The 23,355-nt window shown below is 41.3% G+C and overlaps 1 protein-coding gene across 2 annotated transcripts in view; it reads right to left on the bottom strand.

The window, feature by feature from the left end:
* DENND2D (DENN domain containing 2D) overlaps nucleotides 1–7,580 on the bottom strand; it is a 33,678-nt gene extending 26,098 nt beyond the window's left edge. Inside the window, exon 1 of one of the 2 annotated variants that reach the window (XM_089514253.1) lies at nucleotides 7,450–7,580. In XM_089514253.1, the coding sequence (XP_089370379.1) occupies nucleotides 7,450–7,513 (64 nt within the window). In that variant the 5' untranslated portion in view covers nucleotides 7,514–7,580. The remainder of the gene's footprint in view (nucleotides 1–7,449) is intronic. The other variant, XM_089514252.1, reaches the window with a different exon arrangement.
* Between the last annotated feature and the right edge of the window lie 15,775 nt (nucleotides 7,581–23,355).

The following is a 23,355-nucleotide window of genomic DNA, read 5'->3' as shown; positions in this document are numbered from 1 at the left end:
TGTTATATTCATGCTTCATAGCAAATTCATGGTTTGAACTCACCCTCACACATTACAGACTGATATTCGCTATGCCAGCAAAAATCACTGGCCACAAAAGTCTGCTCTGGCATGGTGAATATCACCCTTTTGTATGTGGAGCTTCAACCAAACATGCCATCATCCAAGGAAAGCAACACGGTAAAAGAAAAGAAAAGAAAATATATTGGCAATTTCACTACATCAAACAATAACACACATGATTGAAACATTTTGGAGAAGGATCCTGCTAAAAGCTTTCAGTCTTCTTACACTGAATTAAGGACAGATAATAGTGAGAGGCTGGATGGCCATCTGTCGGGGATGCTTTGACTGAAATTGCCTGCATGGGAGGGGGTTGGACTGGATGGCCCTTGCCGTCTCTTCCAACTCTATGATTCTATTCTATGATTCTATGAGAGTGGGTTGGGTTGTTAAACCTTTGGCATACAGCTCTTGACAGACTGTGGCACAGTACTTCCAAGCATAAGTGTGAACTTGAACTTCCAATTCAATTCTCGATTCAACTTTGAACTCACCAGAAAGTTCAAAGTCACTTCCTCTATGCCCTTTGCACCTTTCTATCAAGTAATAACACAGGAATAACAATACTGAACTACTTAATAAAGCTGTTGTAAAGATAGCTGAAATACTATGCGTGAACTATTCCAAGCACTCCGAACAGGGGCTGATACATTGATGTGCTATTGTTATGTCCTCCTACAAAATTATTATTCATGCTTACAGTTGCCCAAATTTTATTTCTTTCTCAACAATTACCCAGAGATCAACCAACAGACCCCCAATAATGTTCTGTTCACTTTCTGCCACTGGGTTATTAACACAAAGAGCATCCAGTTAGGTAATCTGCCAATATGTTATTAATACCTCCGCAATTGGTTTTGAAGTTTTGTTGCTGAGCAGAGGTGTGTGTTTTTTTCTTAATTTTCTTTTAAATTACACCTGGAAAGTTATTACCAGTATGTCTCTGGTACAAAAGAAAAGAATAACCACAGTTGCATCAGACAGACCAGGTGCAGGAATGAAGAGTTAACACCCACCCAGGAAGTCACTTCACTTCAGTGTACTCAGAAAGGAAACAAAGCTAACAAAATGTGTGAGATAAAGTATTTGCTAACAAAACGATCTGGTTACATCTCTTCAGCTAGGGATGTGAGCGGGGTTATTTTTCAAAATCTGATTTTGGAGCTGTTGCAAAAGCATCTTTTTCTTTTCTTCTTTTCTTTTTAATCTGCCTAAAAGGAGCCTGAAAGCTGAACATTCAGACTGGACTCTGATCCTACAGCATGCATTTATACTTAGGAGTATATCACACAGAGGCAAATTGCTGAAATTCCATGCAAAACTGGGATTTAAAAGTCTGAAAACCCCCGCAAAAGTGGGTTGTTTTTCAGACATGTTTGTGTAAAGGATAAATAATGTGACATTAACCCGAACAGAAAGTCGCCAAAACCCACTCCTTTTCACTATCAGAAGTTCCCGAAAGTAAAAAAGGAGCAGGTTTTGGAGACTTTCCATTTCGGTTAATGTCGCGTCATTTCTCCTTCGCACAAATGTCATCTGCAGGTTTTGTCCACTTTTTGTTCAGGTTAACTCCCAGCATTGTTTGAAAATCTACTCTCTTTTGTGGGTTTTTTCCTAGTTTAAATTCAGTTTCTGCATGGGATCTATCCTGTGTGATAAACTCCTTAGAGAGTATTTAGAGAGGTTTCATTCACAAAGTTGACATGGGTCGAGATCGACAAGAGGGTGGTTAACAACAACAAGAACAGAGCCCCAGGGGCAGGGGCTGCTGGTGTCTGCTCTGCTGATGTTTGTGTCTTGATAAAGCAAAACATGAAGAATAGATGCAAAATAAATGGGTGATACAAGTTCCTGTAACCATCCAACACAGCTGCATAGAATATGCCTTAAAAAAAAACACCCATTCTAACAGTTAAGGAAAATACACACACAAAACAACGCATATACACGCACTTTACAAAGCAGTGTTTTTACCGAGAAATTTTTCCTCCTTACCCTGAGAGCCAGAGAATAGGAGCCAGACCTTAAGATCTGGGAACTATATGACCACTTTGAAACAGTGGTACATGCTCTGGTGACCTCTCGGTTGGATTTCTGTAATGCGCTCTACATGGGGCAACCCTTGTACCAAACCCGGAAGCTTCAGCTAGTGCAGAATATGGCAGCAAGGTTGGTCACTGGATGTTCCAGGGCTGACCATATAACACCGGTTTTGCAAGATCTCCATTGGCTGCCTGTTCGCTTCCAGACACAATACAAGGTGTTGGTTATAACCTATAAAACTCTAAATGGCTTGGGCCCAGGTTACTTGGAGGACCGCCTCTCCCCATATAATCCGCCCCACACACTTACCTCAGCCGGGAAGAATTTGCTGAGGATCCCGATGGCGAAACATGTGTCAACCTCGCAAAGGGCCTTTTCCATCTCGGCCCCTAGGATCTGGAACACCCTTCCCAATGAGCTCCGTTCCACCACCTCCCTAGATCTCTTTAAAAAGAGACTCAAGACCTTCTTGTTTTGGCAAGCCTTCCCCGATGTTCCTTGATATGTATTGTATTAATGACTGCTCTCAGCTAGCCTGGATTTGATGTAATGGTTTTAATTTGTATAATTGTAACATTTTTATTGAAGTTTATTTATGTATTGCAATTTTTAGTCTGTATTCTGTATTTTGTCATTGCAATACTTACTTGTACACCGCTTTGATCACTGCGGAAAAGCGGTTTATAAATAAAACATTATTATTATTATTATTATTATTATTAAAGGTCATTAGCAGTAGGTGGTGGTTTGAGTGTTGGCCTATGACTTTGGAGATCTAGGGATCAATTCCTGGCTCAGCCTTAAAACCCTTAAAAACTGAAGTTAGGTCTTAAGGTAATAGTAGAAACACTACATTGAAAGTCTACCTGATTTCAGTGGGGAGCCCACTACAAATGGTGGAAATCAAAAAGATCTGGACATCTGCCCTTATTAGCCCTTGGTACAATGAGCAGAACCTCCCCCCCCCACCCAAATGCAAGGACTAATCTATACAAGAGAAGGCAGTCTTTCAGATACCTGACATTGAGATGGGATAACAAATCAATAGAGAGTTTGGAAGCTGTGTAGGGAACCCAGACAGTAGTTTTACTTCTTCTAAAATTAGTATTGCTTTCTTAAAAAGTCCTTAACACTTCTTCCTAAGACCTGTCCAAACTGCAACTTTACAGTGTGTCTACTGAGTTCAAATTTATGTACAGTGAACCAAGTGTCTAGAAATTGGCATAACTGGCACAATTTCATCACTGTTCAGTATGATTTATAAAACCAGAAGTATCCACATGACCACCTCCAGCAAAAGGTACATGGATCTGGGATGTGATATGGAACGAGTCTCTGAGGGTACAAATATTTGCTTCAAGTGTTTTTCAATAATAAGCTGAATACAACTGTTAGGCTTCAACAAAGCAAATGCTCTCCCATTATCATCTTGTTTTTGAAAACTAGGTGAGCGGGTTAAACTTTCCCCACTCGTGCATGATGAGCCAGATATAACCCAAGGACACACACACTTGGTTTAATGTAAAAAATAATCTTATCTCAAATTGCACACTGTGTATTTAATGTCGCATAGTGTTGAGCCCTTAGCCAAGATATATTCTAACATCTTCTTCTTTAAGTACTGTGGTTCAACAGAAGCATAATACAAAACTACCAAAGGAATGGCTTTCTTGTTACAGATTATTTGAGCTTTTCCCCATAACTTTTTATGGATTTGATGAAATACAGGCCTTCTGATTTCTGGGTTTTTTTTCCACCTGACCTGTTAGCATCCTTGCTGGCTTAGGGCCAAACCATAAATGGCGTTAAACCTGTCACTTGGAGTTATGTGACTCTTGTAAAAACTATAAACAACAGGTCCTTGTTGGGGCACCAGAAAAGCTGGCCAAACCTTTTTAGGCCAGCTTCAGAAATGATTCACTTACAGTTTTCTAGCAGTGGACCATTCTGTTCCTGGATAGAGATGACTGTCACGGTTGGGACAAAATAATCAAAACCAACATACAAGTAAAAACAGACCAATTTTACCGACAGCTTGGAAAAGCTACTATTGAGAACTGTAAACCCCAAAAAGCAATGTTTCCAAGCTAAGCTTTTACATTATGTCAAAACAACTCTGACTAGAACTGAATTAATTCTGTTCATAATGGCAAGAGGCAGAAAATATGCAAATAGGTGTATTCAGCAGCTGGATGAGGGAAGGAGGAGGTTTCCAAGCACAAGGTATGTACGGAAAAATCCCTTCTATGTTTGCCTTAGGCAAGTGACTCTGCAGATAATGAGGCACACTGTGGCAGGGCCAGCTGCAGAATGGAGTTACTGCTTCGCTAGACTAATTGTGGAGGGACATTTACCACACCTCTTTCAAAGCTGCTTTTTCATTAAGTCAGCACTGTGGTTGTGCAACAAGTCCAGGAATTGTGAAATCTTGTGAGGTAGCACAGAAGGGGGAGGCTTCTTTTGGCCATGGGGGGGGGGGGGGGAAGTGATATAGAAAATGGTAGCTGCTTGTTGCACATGACTGGTGTTTTTCCTGCATACAACATTTTGGTAAACTCCACAGAGGGCAATGTGGATCTGCCACCAAATCAGCAAACCCAGACTCTTCCTTCAAGTATAGTCATGAAGGATACATGTGGCGGCTTCACAACTGCACTTTATGTCTGAATGATGGGGAAAGCAGAGTGAATCAGCGAAATGGATATGTAATCTGAAGAATTCAAAGCAGCTGCCAAATCCATAAACACTGGAACGTTCCTTCCATGACAACACACTGAGAGTGTCACCATGTTGTTCCTGCCTATTCTGTATTTGAATATACTCTGTGCCCTGTATGATCTATCTGAGAGAGAAAACTGTTTATTCCAGACGGCTGAGTAACTAATTTTATGATTCTCTTATTGCAATCATTAACTTGAAGCAGAATCAACTTAATCTGGAAGTATTTATTAACAGGAAGCAAACAGTGCCTTCTAAAACCATCTGCAATGTTACCTTGTAGGCCACACCTTGTTCTCTGAATTAATTCAAAGCACACATCACCTGCTTTCATATTCACAATTGCTAATGTTCAAAGAGCATTAGCCTGCTTTACCATAAAAAGACAGAAGAATCCAATAGCATCTTAGAGATGAACTGGATTTCTACCAGGAGATTTCGTGGATGCAGTCCATATCATCAGAAGTAATTACTAATATACAAAAATAAAACACCAACCTTATATGGTAATATTCATTGTGAATACCAGGAGACAACGAAAAAAAGATGTTGTGTGCTTTCAAGCTGTTTCTGACTTATGACAACCCTAAGGTGAACCCACTGGGTGACCTTGGGTGAGTTACACACTCTCAGCCCCAGAAAACTCTGTTATAAATTCACCTTAGGAATGCTTAAATGACTTGAAGGCACACAACAACAAAAGGTAATCCTATCATTAGGGTTTCTTGGCGAGATTTGTTCAAAATCTACAATCCTCTATACAATTACCTGGGAATAGGTCCCATTGAACTGGAACGCAGGAAGATGTCTGATACCAAGTTAGATCACTGGTCCTTCTAGATCCAAGGTTGGAATTGTGTGGCCCTCCAGATGTTGTTGGACTGCAAACCTTATCACTGACAATGTTGGCTAGAGCTACTGAGAGGTGAGTACAACAAGATCTGGAGAGCTGCAGGATTCCTACTGTTTACCTGGAGCAGTACTAACAGGGATTCTTCCCCCCTAACCTAACCCCCCCCCCCCCACACACACACTCAGGTATGTTCAGGGTGGTTTCTTGTTGTTGTTTCAGTCTTATAGCAACCCTAAGATGAACCTGTCATGGGGTTTTCTTGACAAGACATGTTCAGAGGGACTTATCCATTTCCTTCCTCTGAGGCTGAGAGGGTGTGACTTTCCCAAGGTCACCCAGTGGGTTTCCATGGCCACGCAGGGATTCACACCCTGGTTGCCACAATACAATCCAACAAACCACTACACCACGCTGTCTCATTCAGGGTGGTACAGTCGTCCCTCCATATCTGTGGAGTCAACTATCCACTGTTTGAAAATATTTTCTCAAAAATAAATAAATTCCCAATGGCAAACCTTGATTTTGTCACTTTATATCAGGGATACCATTTTACTGTGCCACTGTACTTAATGGGCCTTGAGCATCCATGGATTTTGATATCCACAGGGGTCCTGGAAGCAAACCCCAGTGGATACCAAGGGCCCACTGTACAAGTAGGGCTTCACTCTATGCAACCTTGACTATATTTCTTTCCTTAAACAGATACAATCAAATAAAAATAAAATAAATGGAGACAGCGAAGAGGTGACTGGAGACTGACTCTATAGAGAAATGAACCTGCTTTACACGACTTTTGCTTCCACGTCCTTTCTCTTAAAAGGAAAAATTCCCTTTCCATTGAATGTCACTCATGCGCTATCCGTTTCCCTTACAGTCTGTGTTGCCAGGGACGCAAAGCTGGGGATTTTCCAATTCCTGAACACTGCTGGGACTGCCAGACAGGCCGGGAAGAGAGCCAGCCGGGTGGGGATGGGGATGACAGTCCAGCCACCAACCGGGGACTGGGTCAGGAGTGGCTGATGGCATCCTGAAGAGTACCTGGCTGGCACTTGTTGCTGTGGTTGCTGCTTTCCAACGTAGGCTGACCCTTGTTGCTGGAGTGTGCCTTAAAGTGACCCTAAGGAGAACCTATCACAGGGTTTTCTTGGCAAGATTTGTTCAAAGGAGGTTTGCCATTGCCTTTCCCCCTGAGGCTGAGAGAGTGTGGCTTGCCCAAGGTCACCCAGTGGGTTTCAATGGCCAACCTGGGATTCAGAGCCTGGTCTCCAGAGTCATACTCAAACTGCTACACCATACTAGCTAACCTATAGGGGTTTCTTGCATGGCAAGAAGAGCTCAAAAGAAGTTTGCTCTTGCCTTCCCCTAAGGCTGAGAGAGTGTGACTTGCTCAGGATCACCCAATTTCTACTGATAGAAATGTAATTCATACCTCTTAGTCCTGCTCAAAATGGAAGGCGTTTTGGGCTATCCTCCTGGAGAAGAGGCTGAAATGGAGGGCATGTCCAAACAAAAGCTAGAAACACACATATCAATGTAAATGCATGCTTCCCAGTCCTTCTCAAAATGGAGGAGGTTTTGGGATCTCCTCCTGGAGAAGAGGCTGGAATGAAGGACGTGTCCAAATAAAAAGCTAGAAGCACATCTATTCTCAGTGCAAAGAAAGGCCTGCTGTAAACGGAGGAGGTCTGGGGGTCTCCTCCTGGAGGAGAGGGGGCTGGGATGGGATAGAGGGGCTGTCCTGGAAAAGGAGGAGGCCTGGGCTGCTCCCTCACCTGCCCTGGAGGAGCGGCGCCTGAAGCTGTTCCGGAAGAAGCGGGCGATGCCCTCCGCAGCCATGGAGCCCCTGGCAGCCCCCGGCTCCTGCTCCTGCTCCCTGGGCTGCTCCTGCTGCTGCCTGCGCTGCCTGGCTTCCGCCTCTGCCTTGCTTTCGCTTTGGGCTGCTGCTGCGAGGGCGGGCCAGAAGGAGGCACCTGCCGCCACCAAGAGCCAGGCAGCCAGGCAGCGGCCAAGGAGGAAGCAAGGGACCGCAGAGCCCTTCACCTGAGCCTCCTTTTCCCGGACGCGTCCTACATTTCCCCGCCTTCTGTCCGGGAGGATAGCCCCAAAGGTCCTCCGTTTCGCGCAAGACTAAAAGAACACGGGTGACCAGGCACGTCCTCCTTTTCCCCAGGACCTGTCCTACATTTCCAGCCTTCTTCTGCCCAGGAGGATATTCCAAAAGGTCCTCCCTCTGGAGCAAGACTAAGAAGATGCACAAGTTTCTGTTTCTAGCTCTGAGCTTTTATTATTATTCACCTTTATTTATGAAGCGCTGTAAATTTAGACAGCTCTGTACATACGATCTTTTTAGTTAGACGGTTCCCTGCCCTCGGGCTTACAATCTAAAGAGACATGACACAGAAGGAGAAGGAGAAGGGAGTGGTGGAGGGAAAGGGGAAGAGGTCCAGCAGTTCCTCTCTACCTCCGAGGCCTGGACCAAGGCAGATGGACTGAGGGAGGGCTTAGTAATGTCCTCCATTGTTCTTGAATGTCCTACATTTTATGGTGCCTTGTCCTCAGAGTGATCGGGCAGCCTTCTTTTCCAGTACCTGTTCTCTATTTCATCCTTCTGTCCAGGAAGAAATCCAAAATGTCATCCATTTTGAGCAGGGCTAAGAAGCATGGATTTATATCTATTAGTGTTTTGAGGTTTTATTTTGTGACATCCTACATTTTTCTTGAATGTCCTACAGTTTGAGGTGCCATGTCCTCTGGGGTTATGACATCTGGTCCCCCTGTACGTGTCTAAAACACACAAAGATGTTGTGTGTTGTGCGTTTCCGACTTCTAAGGCAAGCCTATCATGAGGTTTTCTAATCTTGGCAATCCACAGATTTTTTTTATTCACAGATTCAAGCATCCAAGGCTTGAAAATATTTTAAAAATACATATATACATTCCAAAAAGCTAACATTGATATTTTCCATTTTCTATAATGGGTACCATTTTACTAAACCATTGTATTTAATGGCGCTTCGGCATCCATGGGTTTTGGTATCCACAGGGGGTCCTATACCAAGAGCCCACTGTATACTTGGAGTTCAAACAGTTCATCCGTTACAAAAGCCTTCATCCTATTTTTCAGCAATTCAAAACATACTGTCTTTCCAAGTTTCCTTCTCTACCCCTCCCAAAATCAATCTACAGCTTCCCACAAGAACAAACTTGGTAATTTACAGCTCTTACTTCCTCCACTTCTGCTCATTATCCCAGGGTGCGAATGATGCACAGTCTTTCCTTTCTCCAGCATTGCCAATAGCATAGTATAGCCCATCATTCCACATTACCACACATATGCTCAAGTATAGCAGTTAAGCACAGCACGACCAGGATCCTGACATTCAAGAACAACAAAATGGTTGTCATGAGATTTACAATTTCTTTTCATGGAAGCCCCAGGTAAATTCAGTTAAAGGTTTTATAACTGAATGAATGCAACAAGGCATTTTCCAAATGCATTGGGCATTGTATAGTCACTGAGAAGATGTACTAGGCTGATGCTGCTGTTCCATATGTGCACATACACTTTAGAGGAAGCCCCATTGAGGTCACCAAATGCTACTGAATGAAATAAGCATAGACTCAAACTGTTAGGCCAGCTGTAGTCCTATATCCATTCACCTAGCTGCAAATCCCATGGGACTCTGTGGGTTCATCGGACTGCTGCAAAATCCACAGTTGTATGTGAGTTTCATAAGAGAGCATTATATTGCCAGTCATGCTGGATACGTGCAACAGCTCAGTAATTTTCCAGCAAGTGCAAAACAGTTTCCAAATCACCAACTATCAGAGCTCCAAAGGAGCTGTTGCCTCAAGTCTGTTGTAGCAAAAGCAACAGAGAGTCTGGTGACACCTTAAAGATTTAACAATTTTTTAATCTCATGATCTTTTTTTTTTCTTTTTTAGGAGCACAGTCCACTTCATCAGGACTATGCCGGAGTATTGTCCTGTATTTAATGTACACACAGTGCATCTAGTGGGGAAGGGGGCTGTAGATTAATCTAAAGTCAGAAGGAAATTAAATACATGAAGTACAATAAATGATAATTACTGTATGTACTCATGTATAAGTCTAGAAATTTTAGTCAATAAATTGACACTCCCCCCCCCCCCAAAAAAAAACTGATTAAACTTATCAGTGTAAGTACTGTAATTTAAGTCTTGTTTTAAAAAGGAACCAACAACATAATATTTCCTGAAAGCACTGACCCACCCTCTACTCCAGGGGTAGGCAACCTTTTTGAGCCGGGGGCCAGGTTGCTGTCCCTCAGACAACTGGGGGGCCGAAGCCAAAAAATAAATAATTAAATATTTTTTTTAAAATTTAAATAAATAAATAAACCGGGACAAATGTAGGACATCATTGTCAAATAGTGGACACTTTTTAAAAAAAAGTGGAGGACACGCAAAAAAATTGCTGATTTTTAATTTTTTAAAATATAAATGCATGTTTCTGAGGCATCTATAGACAATTGCCCCCCTTGCCCCTGCGCACGAGAGGCCAAAGGCCCCGGCGGCAATTGGCGGCAGGACCGGGCTGGGGCCAGTCCCAAGGCCTCGCCGGGCTGCATCCGGCCCACGGGCCGCAGGTTGCCTACCCCTGCTCTACTCTCTCATCCATCCAGCCTTTCACATGAGCACAAATATGCCTGCTGGGATTTTGTATGTTTTTTGGCATTGTGTTTCTTTGCTTCTTCCTTTAGATTCTTTGTTCATGCCCCTAAATTTGACCCTCAACGTATCCACGGGTTATATTAAAATCCATTATTTTGGCCCCCAAACCTGCCCTTGACTTATGCATGAAGTCGACTTATAATCAAGTATACGGTATATTGTATGGTACACTATTACCAATTGTCTGTCACCAAAATATTGCAGATAACACAAATGCTACATAAACCAATTAGCATATATCATGTGAACATGTTGTCCAGAATGTCAAACCGCTGCTGGTAGGCTTCCAAAGGAGGAGATAAGCAAGAGACACTATCAGCACTCATGAGAAACCAACTCCATCAAGCTTTGTCTCTTCCCAGCTACCATCTAACAGCCATTCGACCTGGCTGAACAACTTTTTATAACATTCATAACTTTTGCGTCTGCATTTGTTTGTTTTCCTTTTTCCTCCCTGTCTTCCTTTCGTGTAATCTCTTTTTTTAGATTGTTAGATTGTTAAGGAAGATCTTGCCTTGGCAGTCAAAGTGGGATAATAGTACTGTAACTGTCTAGTTTGAGAAGGCCCCTAGATAGCCCAAAGTTCTCCAGCCTTATAGTTAATTATCATCATCATCTGTATCAACCCAAAATACTTGTTGTCTCTGGGATTTAAATGCAACTGACTGAATCTAGGCAGTAGGGAATCTGCCTGAACAGGATTCTGCTAAGGCATAAAAGCAAAATCTTTTTTATATTTATATGATGAAGCATTTTTTAACCACTAGGTGCCAGTATGTAATAACAAACAATGTATAGAAGGAAAGGGAAAAGGTGTTTTCATGCGCTTTTAGCACAGTTTTAAGGCCTAGCAGCATAGACAATTAAAACTATAATACCAAATTTCCTCAAGTTTCCTAATAGTAATATGATTCCTTGTTATACAACCAGTTTATGGTGCTTTTGAAATGAAAAAAACAAACCCTTTAAAAATGGCTACTCAGGTAGTGCATGAGTACCGTGTGCATTTATTATTTGGCCAAGCAAGGGAAGCTTAGTGATTGAAGCAGAACTGGAAGGAGGCTCAGGACCAACCCAAGGCATTTTGCTGCCTGGGGCAAAAAATGTTTTGCTGATCTTCATCCCATGCTCAGAAACTGACTGAGCTTCTGGTTGTATATTGCCAATAGAACTGCACCTTTCACTACTGCTGAGGGCAGCAGGACACAAAATTGTATCCTCCAGCAGAACAAAATACCCCAGGGACTCAAAAGGAACAAAGGGAGGGAGCTGCCCCACCACCTCTGCTTCTGGAAAGAGCTATCTCAGTCTGCTTACTGCGTTGCATTCACATTGCAGAAATAATCTAGTTTGACACCACTTTAACTGCCATGGCTCCGGGCTATAGAATTCTGGGAATTGTAGCGTGTGGCACCAGAGGTTTGCTCTAGTGCCACCACAAGCTACAGTTCCCAGAATTCCATAGCATGAAGCCATGACAGATAAAGTGGTGTCAAACTGGAGTATTTTTGAAGTGTGGATGCAGCCCACATGGAACTAGTCCTGGAGAAGCTATAGGGAGAGGTTTCTGTTGGTTGGCAAAGATATTTGTAGGCCAAAGTTTCATGCTGTTTCCTTGGTTAAGTGAGAAAAGCCAAGTTCACACCATTTCCATCCCCCTCCCCCTTTGTCAGATTGTTTGAAGAATTAATCATGTGTGAATTGGATTGGATACACTTGTTTGTCACAGAAGAAACAGGAGACATGGTTCAAAAGATGGTTGTTTTATTAGGAAAGCATCTCAGCCTTCTTCAGCAGACTGTTAAATGACAGAAAGTTTTGAACTGGAACTCTCAAACTGCTTACTAGGCAAATAAAGAGTTATCACTAGTTTTGAGGATTCCTGGTTCAGAAATTTGTGAAGTTTCACTCTGAATGGAATGAATGACCTGCCAGGAGAGAGTCAACAGCTAAACATGCTGTCTGAATTTAAAACAGTGTTAAAGACCTATCTCTTCCCACTGGCCTACCCAGTTGATTTTTAGCTACAAATTTTAAATTGGCATATTTGATCTGTTTTGGACCTTGCCTAGAGGGAGAGATGGGTAAGAAAAAAAAATTTAAAAAGGAAAACTGTTCTGTTAAAGAAGGGGTTCGTAGTATATCATGCACAGGTCAAAGGATTCAGCTCTTTTTGATCATCTTCAAAAAGAAAACATTTTCACACTAAGTCATACAAAATGTATATTTGTTGTTATATAAGATCTCATTTCTAAAAAAGAAACCCAACCACATATCCAAATATTCCTGATGCAATATACTAGCACCTATCCAGTTTCTAACAGCCAAAAGTTAATTATGTGCTTTTTTAAGATACATAAATAGCAGCCAAGGGGAAACCTAAGAAGCTTTAGGACTATGGGAGGGGGAGCTTAACTCTTTCCCTGTCCCAGTGCCTCCATGCCTATCCAAATCTACTATTTACACATACACACACACACAACGCTCAGGTATCCCCATAACTGCCATTTCTCTAAAAATGGGATGAGGAACCTTGGTACTCCAGATATTTTAGACTACAGTTCCCATAATCCCTTATCATTGGCCATACAGGGTGGGGCCGATGGGGATATTTTAGCCTGCAACATCTGGACCAAAGGTTTCTCACTTCAGCATAACAGAATGTCTATATTAATTGCTGTCATGTAATTAAAACCTTATCATCATTAATTTTATATGTGAACAGTTTTTTTATTTTTACAAAGCAGTTCAAAAGGACTTTCATTTTATGTTGTCAACTGTTTTTCTCATAAAGTCTACCGAACTATAATGGCCTTTAATTAATGGAGAAAGACTGGCAATTAAAAGCATGTCTAATTTGACCCTAAGTTATTGTTATGTGCATAAATTAAAACATGGACTTTGTTTTAGTAAGATTTCCTCACTGCATACATGCTCTATCAAACACCCCAAATTAAAAAAAGAAAAATAGGAAAGAAGGAAGGCCCACATATTTTTGTTCCTTGTTTTCACTGTGCATAACAGTTTCTCTATAAGAGTTATTCATATCTACTACCCAGTAATGATCCAGTAATGAACTCCTATACTTCACTAGGAAAGGTATCTATTTCTGCTTACTCATCAAATGTGTTCTCCCAAGCACTGTTCCTCCCTCCACCACCCCATCCTACAGCTTCACAATAATCTTCCAATGCTTTTAAATCAGCAGCAAGGAATTGTACACACTCATTCACTTGTAGATTTCCATTACAGTGTTGTTGTTTTTACCAGTTAGTAATTTATGTCTAATCCACTCCTCGTTTTCCCCCCAATTGCACACCTTGCCTCCAGCTGCATATTTTGTGTCTAAATGTATGCTTTAGAAGATTCCCTGCATTCAAATGGCAGGTAAGCATGTAGAATATATTCATTGGATACCAGCTGTTGTGCCTGCTTATATAGTATAGTTGGAGAGTTTGTTATGAATGGCTTGCTCTTACGTCCCAATGTGTCAGGCTTTGAGAAATCCTAGTACTGTATTCCTCAATGCCTTGCAAATGCTTTCAGTGATGCTGTGAAATTCAGTAGCTCTCCTAATCATGTAGTTCTAAGAAAGAATACTTTAAAGGAATATGTTTCTACTCCTAACATTTTCCAACAGAATGGAAGGGATGAGGGAATAGTTCTCATGCCTAGGTTTGCCAAGAAATAATTACTTAGGCTGGAAACCCACTTGGGTCAATCAATTTAGAACTCTTGTTTGAGCCATTTAATAAGTTCTGATAATCCCTAAGTATTTGTTGGCATTTGAAGCCATAATTTACTCTGTGCCACACCACATGTACTTTCTGAAAGGCCATGCTAAGTTTACTCTGGAGCTTGTGGGATCAGATGTCTATTACTACTTTTTGCTTCCAGACTTGGATTTGTAGATCCTGACTGATTTGTACACTTCATCAGCTGTCTCAGACACCACACATATTAACCTTCCTAGTATGCTACATATTAACCTACCTCAGAATCTTAGCCTTGCTGGAGAAAACACGTGGCCAAACAACACCAGAGTGTGGCCAAGATGGCAAATGTTATTAATGAGGAAGAAACACAAGCTAAGAGAGGATGCAGCTGTTTGCTTTTGTCTGAGTCTACAGAGAAGAGCAAGATTATGCCCCCTCTTTTCCTCTCCCCCATGCTGGATTCATTGAGTGCAAACTATGTTGCTACTTTGAACTCAGTATGAAACAATGGGAGTAAAACAAAGGTAGAAAGTGGGAAGCGGGTAGAGAAACTGGGACATTTTAAAAGCAACTGAAAAAGAAGGAGTAAAGATTAACTGGGACTGTCCCTGTCAAATCAGGGCAGTTGGAGGATACGAGATAATGACCTGGGGAGAACAGGAAAATCCTCCTGGGCAGTACAAAACAGATGTGAAAGTTCATTACTTTTCCAAATCAAATATAAGGGAGATAGAGTGCTTCAGAAATTATTTAAATAAAGTCCCAGTTCAAGCAGGTTGTAGTCACTATCATACCTTTTGCCAAAGCTGCTTCACACTAAAGACATTATCATACAAGCCTTGCTTGTATGATACCACATGAGGGAAAGGAAAGGGATACATACTGGTTTGGGAGCATTCATTGTCACATTCATCTGGGGCTGTTTTTGCCACTGACAGTTTCTGTGGTCTCTTCCACACTCCTCTTTAACCCCACCTTCCTGTCCTATGCCCTACGCAGTGTGCCTTTCATTTTTTAAAAATTTAATTTTAATGCAATCCTGAAGTTATACTAATACAATTTAATTTAAAAAGATAAAATAAAATAAATTGGGCTGGGGGATCGAGGAGGAAAACAACCTGCTTGGGAATAGCACGGGGGAATGGGAACAGGAGAGGAGAAGACATTGACACCGTGTGACTGCCAATGTCAGAACTGCCTTAGAAGCTAAATTTCATACCTGAGGACCAATGGAATAGTAGCATGACAGGGAACTTATTAATGAGTTTTCCCTATCAATGAAAAGGGATGCTCAAAAGCAAACCTGTGATGAGACGAGACAGCATCTTGCAATAAGTATTGCCAATGGTGATTTTAAAGCCTCATGTGCTAGTAACATTCTTGGCCCATATAATTTAATATAATCTGTAACAGTGATTGGCAGACTTTAGGCTTATGGTTTCAGAGTTTTTTTTTACCAGAACCAAAAGATTTTCCAAATGGAGCTTTAAGTAAAATACACATTCAGGCCCTACTTTGCTTGTTTCAGTATGAGAACGTAATGCAGCTCACAGTCTTTCTGCACAAAATCTGTGTGTAGTTACCCCAAAGTTTCTTAAATTAAATTGTATAATTTAGGGTGGCGGAATCGTTTTGTTATCTGTTAGATAGCTGTGAGTAAAAAATCCTTTCCAACCTACTATGTATCGATCAGAGATTTGTATACCACCTTCCATCCATTCCTAATCTACAGTGACTGACAACAGTAGTCCTTCCCATTCCTATTGCTACCTGGAGATGCCAGGTAATTAAACTAGGCCCTTTGCTGGCAAAGTATAGTAACTGCTACTGAGCTACAGACTTCCTGCAAGGGAAGTATATTTTGTTTTCATAGGCGGGTTACACACCGCCATTTAGTACGTAATGAATACGTACTAGGGTTAGGAAGGGGCGGTGCTTCCGCACCCCCCTAACCCTAGTACGTATTCTGTACGTACAATATGGCGGCGGCCGTTCCACACGGCCGCCGCCATATTTACATATCGGACGCTGTGCGTCCGCACGTGCTGCGGCGTCTATGACTCGCGAGTCCACCCCTGGCGCCTCACGACGTCATAGAGGCGCCGCTTAAAGAAGCTCCATTTTGGAGCTTTTTCGGTCCGTGCGGGAGCCGTGCGGTGTGGCTGCTGCGGCTCCCGCACGGAGCAAGTGGCGGCGGCGGTCTGTAACCCACCATAATGTCACTGGCAGCAAGAATAGTAATTGAGACTAGTTGAACTGAGCATCTTATAGCTTGATGTGGCTCCCAATTTGTTTGCAAGCCCAAAGCAAAGTTCTAATTTTGATGTATAAAGCCCTACCGAGCTCAGTATCTGTTAGAGTGCTTCTTCCTACATGTGCCCACACATATAGGCCAAGAACCCTTCCTCCAAGTGCCCATTTATTTTTAAATTTATTATTAAATTTGGAAGATGGGGACTAGAGAGAAAGAGTTCTGAATGGTGGTCCTTTGGTGATGCTTTCTTCAGAATGCTTACCCCAGGAAATGTGACAAATGCAAATGGACTCCAGAGTGCCCCTCACCCCCATTAGGCTGTCCCGAAATTATCAGGCAAATTGGACCACCAACATTTCTATGTGGTTGAGCCCCTATAGGAAATATCAGTAGTGTATGAAAGGATCAATTTAAAAAAATTAAGACCTCTATTATATTAGTGCCTTCCTAAGAGCCAGCACACAATTTGTCCTGTGCATACTTACTAGGAGATGATTTCTTAGTATTCATCATGCTAGTAAGTTTTAATATTTTAAGGATGATTGTGTAATAATGGACAGGAGAAGTAATTTGCCCTCCTCCCCCTGACTATGCATTCAGGCACTATAATAGCTGCTTTGACAGCCTGACTGGAGATGCTGAATCACAGCAGGAGGTAGACTGTGCTGCTTTCAATTGCCTTTGGATGTATATGTGGTCTTTAGTTGTTTCATTAAGTCAAAAGTAGGAGAAGGGGATGAGGGAACTTGTACCAGCCATTTGTACTATGTGTGGTAGAGATACATCTGAAGATCCCTTGGTCACTTTTTGCTAGCTCTCACACAGGCAGTAATCAGTATATATATGAAAGTTGGGATATTTATCTTGTCCCAATATGAATCAATTTACACTTGTTTTCACTGACTTTTCATTTACCATGTTAAAACCTAGTTTAGAAATATCCTTTTGGAACGCTTTACAATCTCTTTATAATGTTTATTGTCAACAGCAAATGTGACCATCTCATTATGCAACCCTAATTCCAGATTTTGCATCAGAAGTTTCTCTGTGCCTCAAGCTTGACAGATAAATGTATTTTGCATTTTCATTGGAGAGAATTATGTGTACAATCCTATATCTTCTAATCTCCACAGCTTTTGCTCTTGAAGTAGTGTAGTAGAAGGGCAGATGTATTAGATTATGTAGGCATCTTTGCATTTACTTAATAGGCTGTTACATATTTTCCCTTTGCTATATATCAGTAGTATTAATTAATTTTTATTTATTCAGCTTTGTAATACTGTATTTAATTCCTGGTTTTACCATTGCTTTCATGGTAATCAGAGTGTTACTGCTTCAATTGGTTGTTTTTGTTTTTCTTGTTATTTTAATATTCTGTGTTTTTGGGGTTTTGTAAAACCATATGTGAAACTAGGCAAAATAAATGCTGTAATGACCTGTCTGTCAATGTTTAACCTCTAATCTTAAACCAGTTCCAGGGGCTCTGCTGATGCCAATCTTATGTTCTATGCAAGCTTAAGACATTTTTCCTCTACTAGGCCTTTTAAATGTTTGCTATTCTAATCTCTATTACATGTTGGTTTAAATGTAAGGCTTTAGGGTTGCTGCTGCTGCTATATATTGTATTAGTTTGGATTTGTATTCTATTTTTGAAATGTTCGGTCTTGAATTTACTTCTGTATTTTCATTGTGTTTGTTTTTAAGATGTTTTGTTTGTTTGCTTGTTTGTTTTAATTGTATGATGCCTAGAGGTCAACTGTTTTTCAGTTGTCTCATACGTCCAGATAATAAATATACGAATACATGGATACAACTGGCTATTTTGCTCTTGGCTGAACTGCAATGCCTTTAATAGGTAATTGAGAACCAGAAATACAGCTTAAGTTGCACTGTTTAAAATGCTTAGAAGTCTGATCTTGGCATTCTGGCTTTGTAGACATTTTAAAACGCTAGAGCACACATAACTGTCATCCCATGAATATTATCCATAACTCCCTCTACAGAACTGTAGAATGACTATTTAGAACAATTTACTGTGTACATATCAGCAATCATGTTATATGTATTCAAGACCAATCCAGTGGCCATGAGGACTCATGATATAGTAAGAACCTCTCCATTTTCCTGAGGAGTGAAATGCTTATTTGGGCTTGGGTAAGGATGAGTGAGAAATTTCATTTTCTGATAAGAATTTATCAGATGAAAACTTATCACAAAGAATGGAAAGTTTCATATTCAAATATGGGAGAAAGCAAAACCAACACATTTATCCATCCAAGCAAAAGGCATAGAGTGCTCTGCTCTCAAAAGTCTAGGGATTGTACCTCTCTTGTATTTGGACGTATTTATTGTGCCAAAGGAGGTGTGCCACCTCTTCCCTTTTACAAGCTCATTTTAACAACTACATAGCTGGCAAGTACATTGTGGTTTTATCCAGGCTGAGAACAGCTATACTTATGTGCAGATGGGTGACACTTTCTTTCGGTTAATTTTTGAGAAAGAATGCACACAAATTCACTTACTTGTTCATGAAAGTTATAGAAAGAAATTGATTTTTTTAAAAGCTGCACGTGGTGAACAATAAAAATGACAGATTCCATTCATCCCTAGCTTTGATCAGAGGTTGTTGTTTTTTCAGTCACCAACTCTCAGAATCCCTGTGCTATCATGGCTGGATGGGAAATTCTGAGGATTATATAGCTTTGGTTGTGATTTATTGTTGTTTTGGGATCCAAGAGCACCAGGGATGTATAACCTCATTATAGTATTTGTTTTTTTAAAAATAAACATGCATAAATGAGCATAAATGGAGGTTACAAGGCATAGCTATACATAAGGAGATGTACTGCCCAGCCTCAAATGCTCAGGAAAACAAATCTCTTCTTTTAGGATACTGGCTCTTGTTTTAGTTCTTACTCAGGAAACATCAGCTAATAGCCAAACACCCTTGGCTATTAAACTAGAATGGTTGAGGTCCACCTGGGAAATGCTTTTAAATGTAACAGGCCACATGGGAATCACTCACCATACTGAATGACTTGTAATATCTCTCTGGCAACTGTAATGAATGCAGCTCCTTTAAGAGAAGTGTAACATGTACTGCTGCCTTTAATCCAAAGTGTCAGAATCCAGAGGAGTTTCAGTTTAGAGCTGAATTCTTATGGAGCATTCCAAGAGGCTAGACTTTATGGGACTAGTGGGTATGATTCTTGCACAATTAATTCTACTTCTCCACATACAACAAATGGGGATTTTGAAAAGTCGGCCTGTGCTAGTATTCTGTGTACATTTTTGTACACTGTGTACACCACAGTAATGATTAATCAGCAACTTGTAAACCTTGTGAGAAAACAGGTGGAGGCCATGCACATTGTATATATCAAGGAGGAGAAACAAACTGAGCAGTTAACACTTGAGCAAATTATGATTGCTATTAAAATATTAACTGAAAAACCTTAGGCTTAGGTTTCCTCATGAGACACACTGTCTGGCTGGGAAATGAAATAGTATTTTACAGGATCCTTCAGGGCCCTCGGGCTGTTTGTCTGTTGGTAAAGAAGGCATTCATCTTCTAGAAAATATCTCAAAGGTTTTGCAATAAAAAGACCTGCCTCTGAGGCTAAAAAACACCCCTTGTTCCCCCTAGCATACCAGAGATTTACAAGTTGCATATAACACACATCCCTTGTGTTCCTGCAGTTCTCACCCCACAGGATCCCAAAGAGCTTTACAGGCTGTAAAGTGAAACCTATCTCTCAGATTCCAATGAAGGCTCTCCTTGGCAGAGTCCTGAAGCATTTATAGACTCCGTAATAATAACTGCCTCTGCCTGCAGTCTCTCCTTTTAGCAAGGCTGCCAAGGAGCAGAAGGACCTGCTTCATTCAATGTTATCCACCAGTTGATCATGGGTTCTGTTGCAGGTTTCCATACTAACGTCAGCTGAAGGTATTTGGAATGCCAAGGTGGAAGATCCACATGGCAACCGCCACCATCACAACTTTTAGTGTTGGGCTTCCACAATGCTCTTCCACAACTATTCATTTTAATAGAGCATACATAGGAGTACTTCCAATTTAACCGTACCTTCTGGACACATTGACACAACAATGTGTTTTGGATAACATATTTTGAAGAAGAAAAGCAAAGCTTGGAAAAGTTACATTTCCATTAGTCTGCCAAGAGCTATGCTGGCTTGGGGATTCTGGGAGCTGTAGTTCCCCTTAAATAAAGTGTACGTAGAGGGATCTTGTAGCACCTTTGAGACTAACTAAAAGAAAGAAATTAGCAGCATGAACTTTCATAGACTTCAGTCTACTTCTTTAGATGCATTTGAGGAATCTGAGGAAGAAGACCGAAGTCTACGAAAGTTTATGCTGCCAATTTCTTTCTTTCAGTTAGTCTCAAAGGTACTATAAGATCTCTTTATGTACTGATTCTACAGACTAACATGGCTATATCTTTGAATTAAATAAAGTGTGTGTGTGTGTGTGTGTGTGTGTGTGTAATGCCTTCAAGTCACCTATTGACTTATGGCAGCCCCATGCATTTTGTAGAGTTTTCTTAGGCAAGGAATACTCACCTAAAATACTTTAAAATACTTTAATAATAAATATTGAAGAATATGTCAACCTATTGTTTTTAAATATGTTGTTAGTCCCCTTGAGTCTCAATACTGAGAGAAAGGCAGGATATAAATTTAAAAAATCATCATCGTCATCACTACCATCACCATCACCATGGACTGAAAAAAACAACCCTTTGGATGAGCCCTAAGGCAGATTCAGTAAATCATTATGAATATAAACAACCCCACAAAAGACTGGAATAACCTCTAATAGAGGGCATACTTCTGAGAAAATATGCCTAGGCATGTCTTGCATATAGATTTATTTATTTTTTACTAAATCATTTTGTGATTCCATAGCTTCTGTTTTATATTGAACATAATCAGAGTTTAACATGACACAACATTGTTGGGATATGCATTTTTATAATACATAGCCATCTGGATTCTTCACTGCATTCTATAAACACCCAAACATGCTTCTGTGGATATCACTAAGCCCAAAAGCATTAAAATACTCTCAGACATGAGCCTGACAGGCACTGACATTGCTGAGTGTGAGATGACAGTGAGACTATGGACCTGGTCCTACTATGATTTAAACTGATTTGCTCATTGGTTTATATGTGCCTCGTTCACACTGGAAACTGTTTCAGATCCAACTGCATTCGATCAGCATCGCAATGAAGTTAAGCAAATGCAAAAAAAATCACTCTTTTTGGAGACTGATCAAAAAGTGGTTCTTTTGAAAAGAAGCAATTTGCAATCATGTCCAACAAGTGTGAACGACGTTTGGATCAATCGCATTGTAATGGAGGGGAGGGACTATATGGAAGAGAGTTGGTCTCTGCCTGGAGAGGCATCGCCAGTCACCACCTCTTTCCCCCCCAAAGGCTGCTCGGCAGGGTCCTCCCTTGGCTTCCCCTGGAGTTGATAGCGCTGATCCTAAGCTGCAGGGCCCTTCAGGGCCAGGCGTTTCTTCCAGGAGTGCCTCCTGTACCTGTGCCAAACTCTGCTACCCTCCCAACCTTCCCAGAGCCCCTGACCAGTGGCGGCACCCTCCTTGCCCAGCCCCACAGCAACAACAAAGCCATGGCTGGTGGGAGGCAGGGTTGACAGATGCTCTGGGAGGCCCCGCTCCCACCACCATGGGACTGTTAGGGGCTCTGGGGCCACTGCCTCCCCTCCTCCTCCTCCTGTTGCTCCCACCATTGGACCCTCGTAAGACTCCCCCCGGGACTATAAAGAGCCCCCCCTTGATTCAGGCACTGCAGCTGCCCACTGGGCCTCATGGATTCCCATGCCCTGGAAAAGGAGGATGCCTGCGGAAGGGGAGAAAGGCATCCTCCTTTTCCCGGGGCTGTTGGGCATTGCCCCCCTGCCCAATGATTGACATTTTAAAAAAAAGACTGGCAAGTGGGAATAACAAGCGTGTCAAAAAGGCACAAATGCAAGGAATAAGGAAATAATTTGCTTCCATAGTGGGAACTACACATCAACTTGAATTGATGCAACCACCTGGTGTTGATGCCACTCACAAACAGGATTAAATGCAATTGGGAATGGGCCCTATGACTGTTTCACATAGTAGAGAAAATGCGACAGAGCAATGTTTTTCTTGTTTCTTGACTAGAAGTAGAAAATTAAAAATGTCCTCATGTCTCTGTGTTTTGGAATCAGTTACATGAGAAGGAATAATGAAGTCTCACTTCACTAGGGGAAGAAAGAACAAAAGCACTACAATATATTTTAGAAGAAAAACATAGTCTTTTTGACCTACAGAAAAAGCTAACAAACAAGTAGCTCTTAAACGTTTTCTGAAGTGCATAATTCTTCTCAAGCAAGCTTCCATATTTTAGGAGGCATTTTGTTTCCATCCAGAGAGTTCTCAGTCTTTTCAATTAAAAAATGTCTCGAAGAATTACTGGCTGACAGCTCTGAAAGGAAGGGGAACATTTCCAGCACAGGAAATGTCCACAATAAGGGTAAGTTCATAACAAAATCAAAGGCTGGTTCTTGGCAGCAAATGTCCAGAAATCAGAATAGTCCCAGACATCTAACACAGTTATTGAGGAATACAACAGGAAAGGCACATTTATTTTTCAAGGGAAAACTCAGTTGCAGACAGAAATCGTTTGAATGGAGCTGCATGCTTCCTTAGTCTCTCATCTGAGCCTATCTATCTTTTGGAATCTTCTGAAGAGCCCCTTCTCTCTTCTCCACCACTTTCACTGGAACATCTAGTGTGAACATGGGAGAGGGACCTCTCACTGTTGTTCCCAGGGTCTGGAACTATCTTCCTAGAGAGGTTACACTGGTGCTATGCAGGTGAAGTCTTGTTTCAGCAGACCTTTCAAGACTGAATTGCCCAAAGGGAAATGACATTGTATAATTTATTGTATTGTCTATTCGTTATCTTCTTTGAATGGT

Source organism: Sceloporus occidentalis, unplaced genomic scaffold (assembly GCF_023333645.1).
Source record: "Sceloporus occidentalis isolate IW3139 unplaced genomic scaffold, rSceOcc1.0.p SCAF_3, whole genome shotgun sequence".
Taxonomy (NCBI): Eukaryota; Metazoa; Chordata; class Lepidosauria; order Squamata; family Phrynosomatidae; genus Sceloporus; species Sceloporus occidentalis.
The sequence above is the reverse complement of the archived record's forward strand: the minus strand, read 5'-3'. Positions and strand labels throughout refer to the sequence as shown.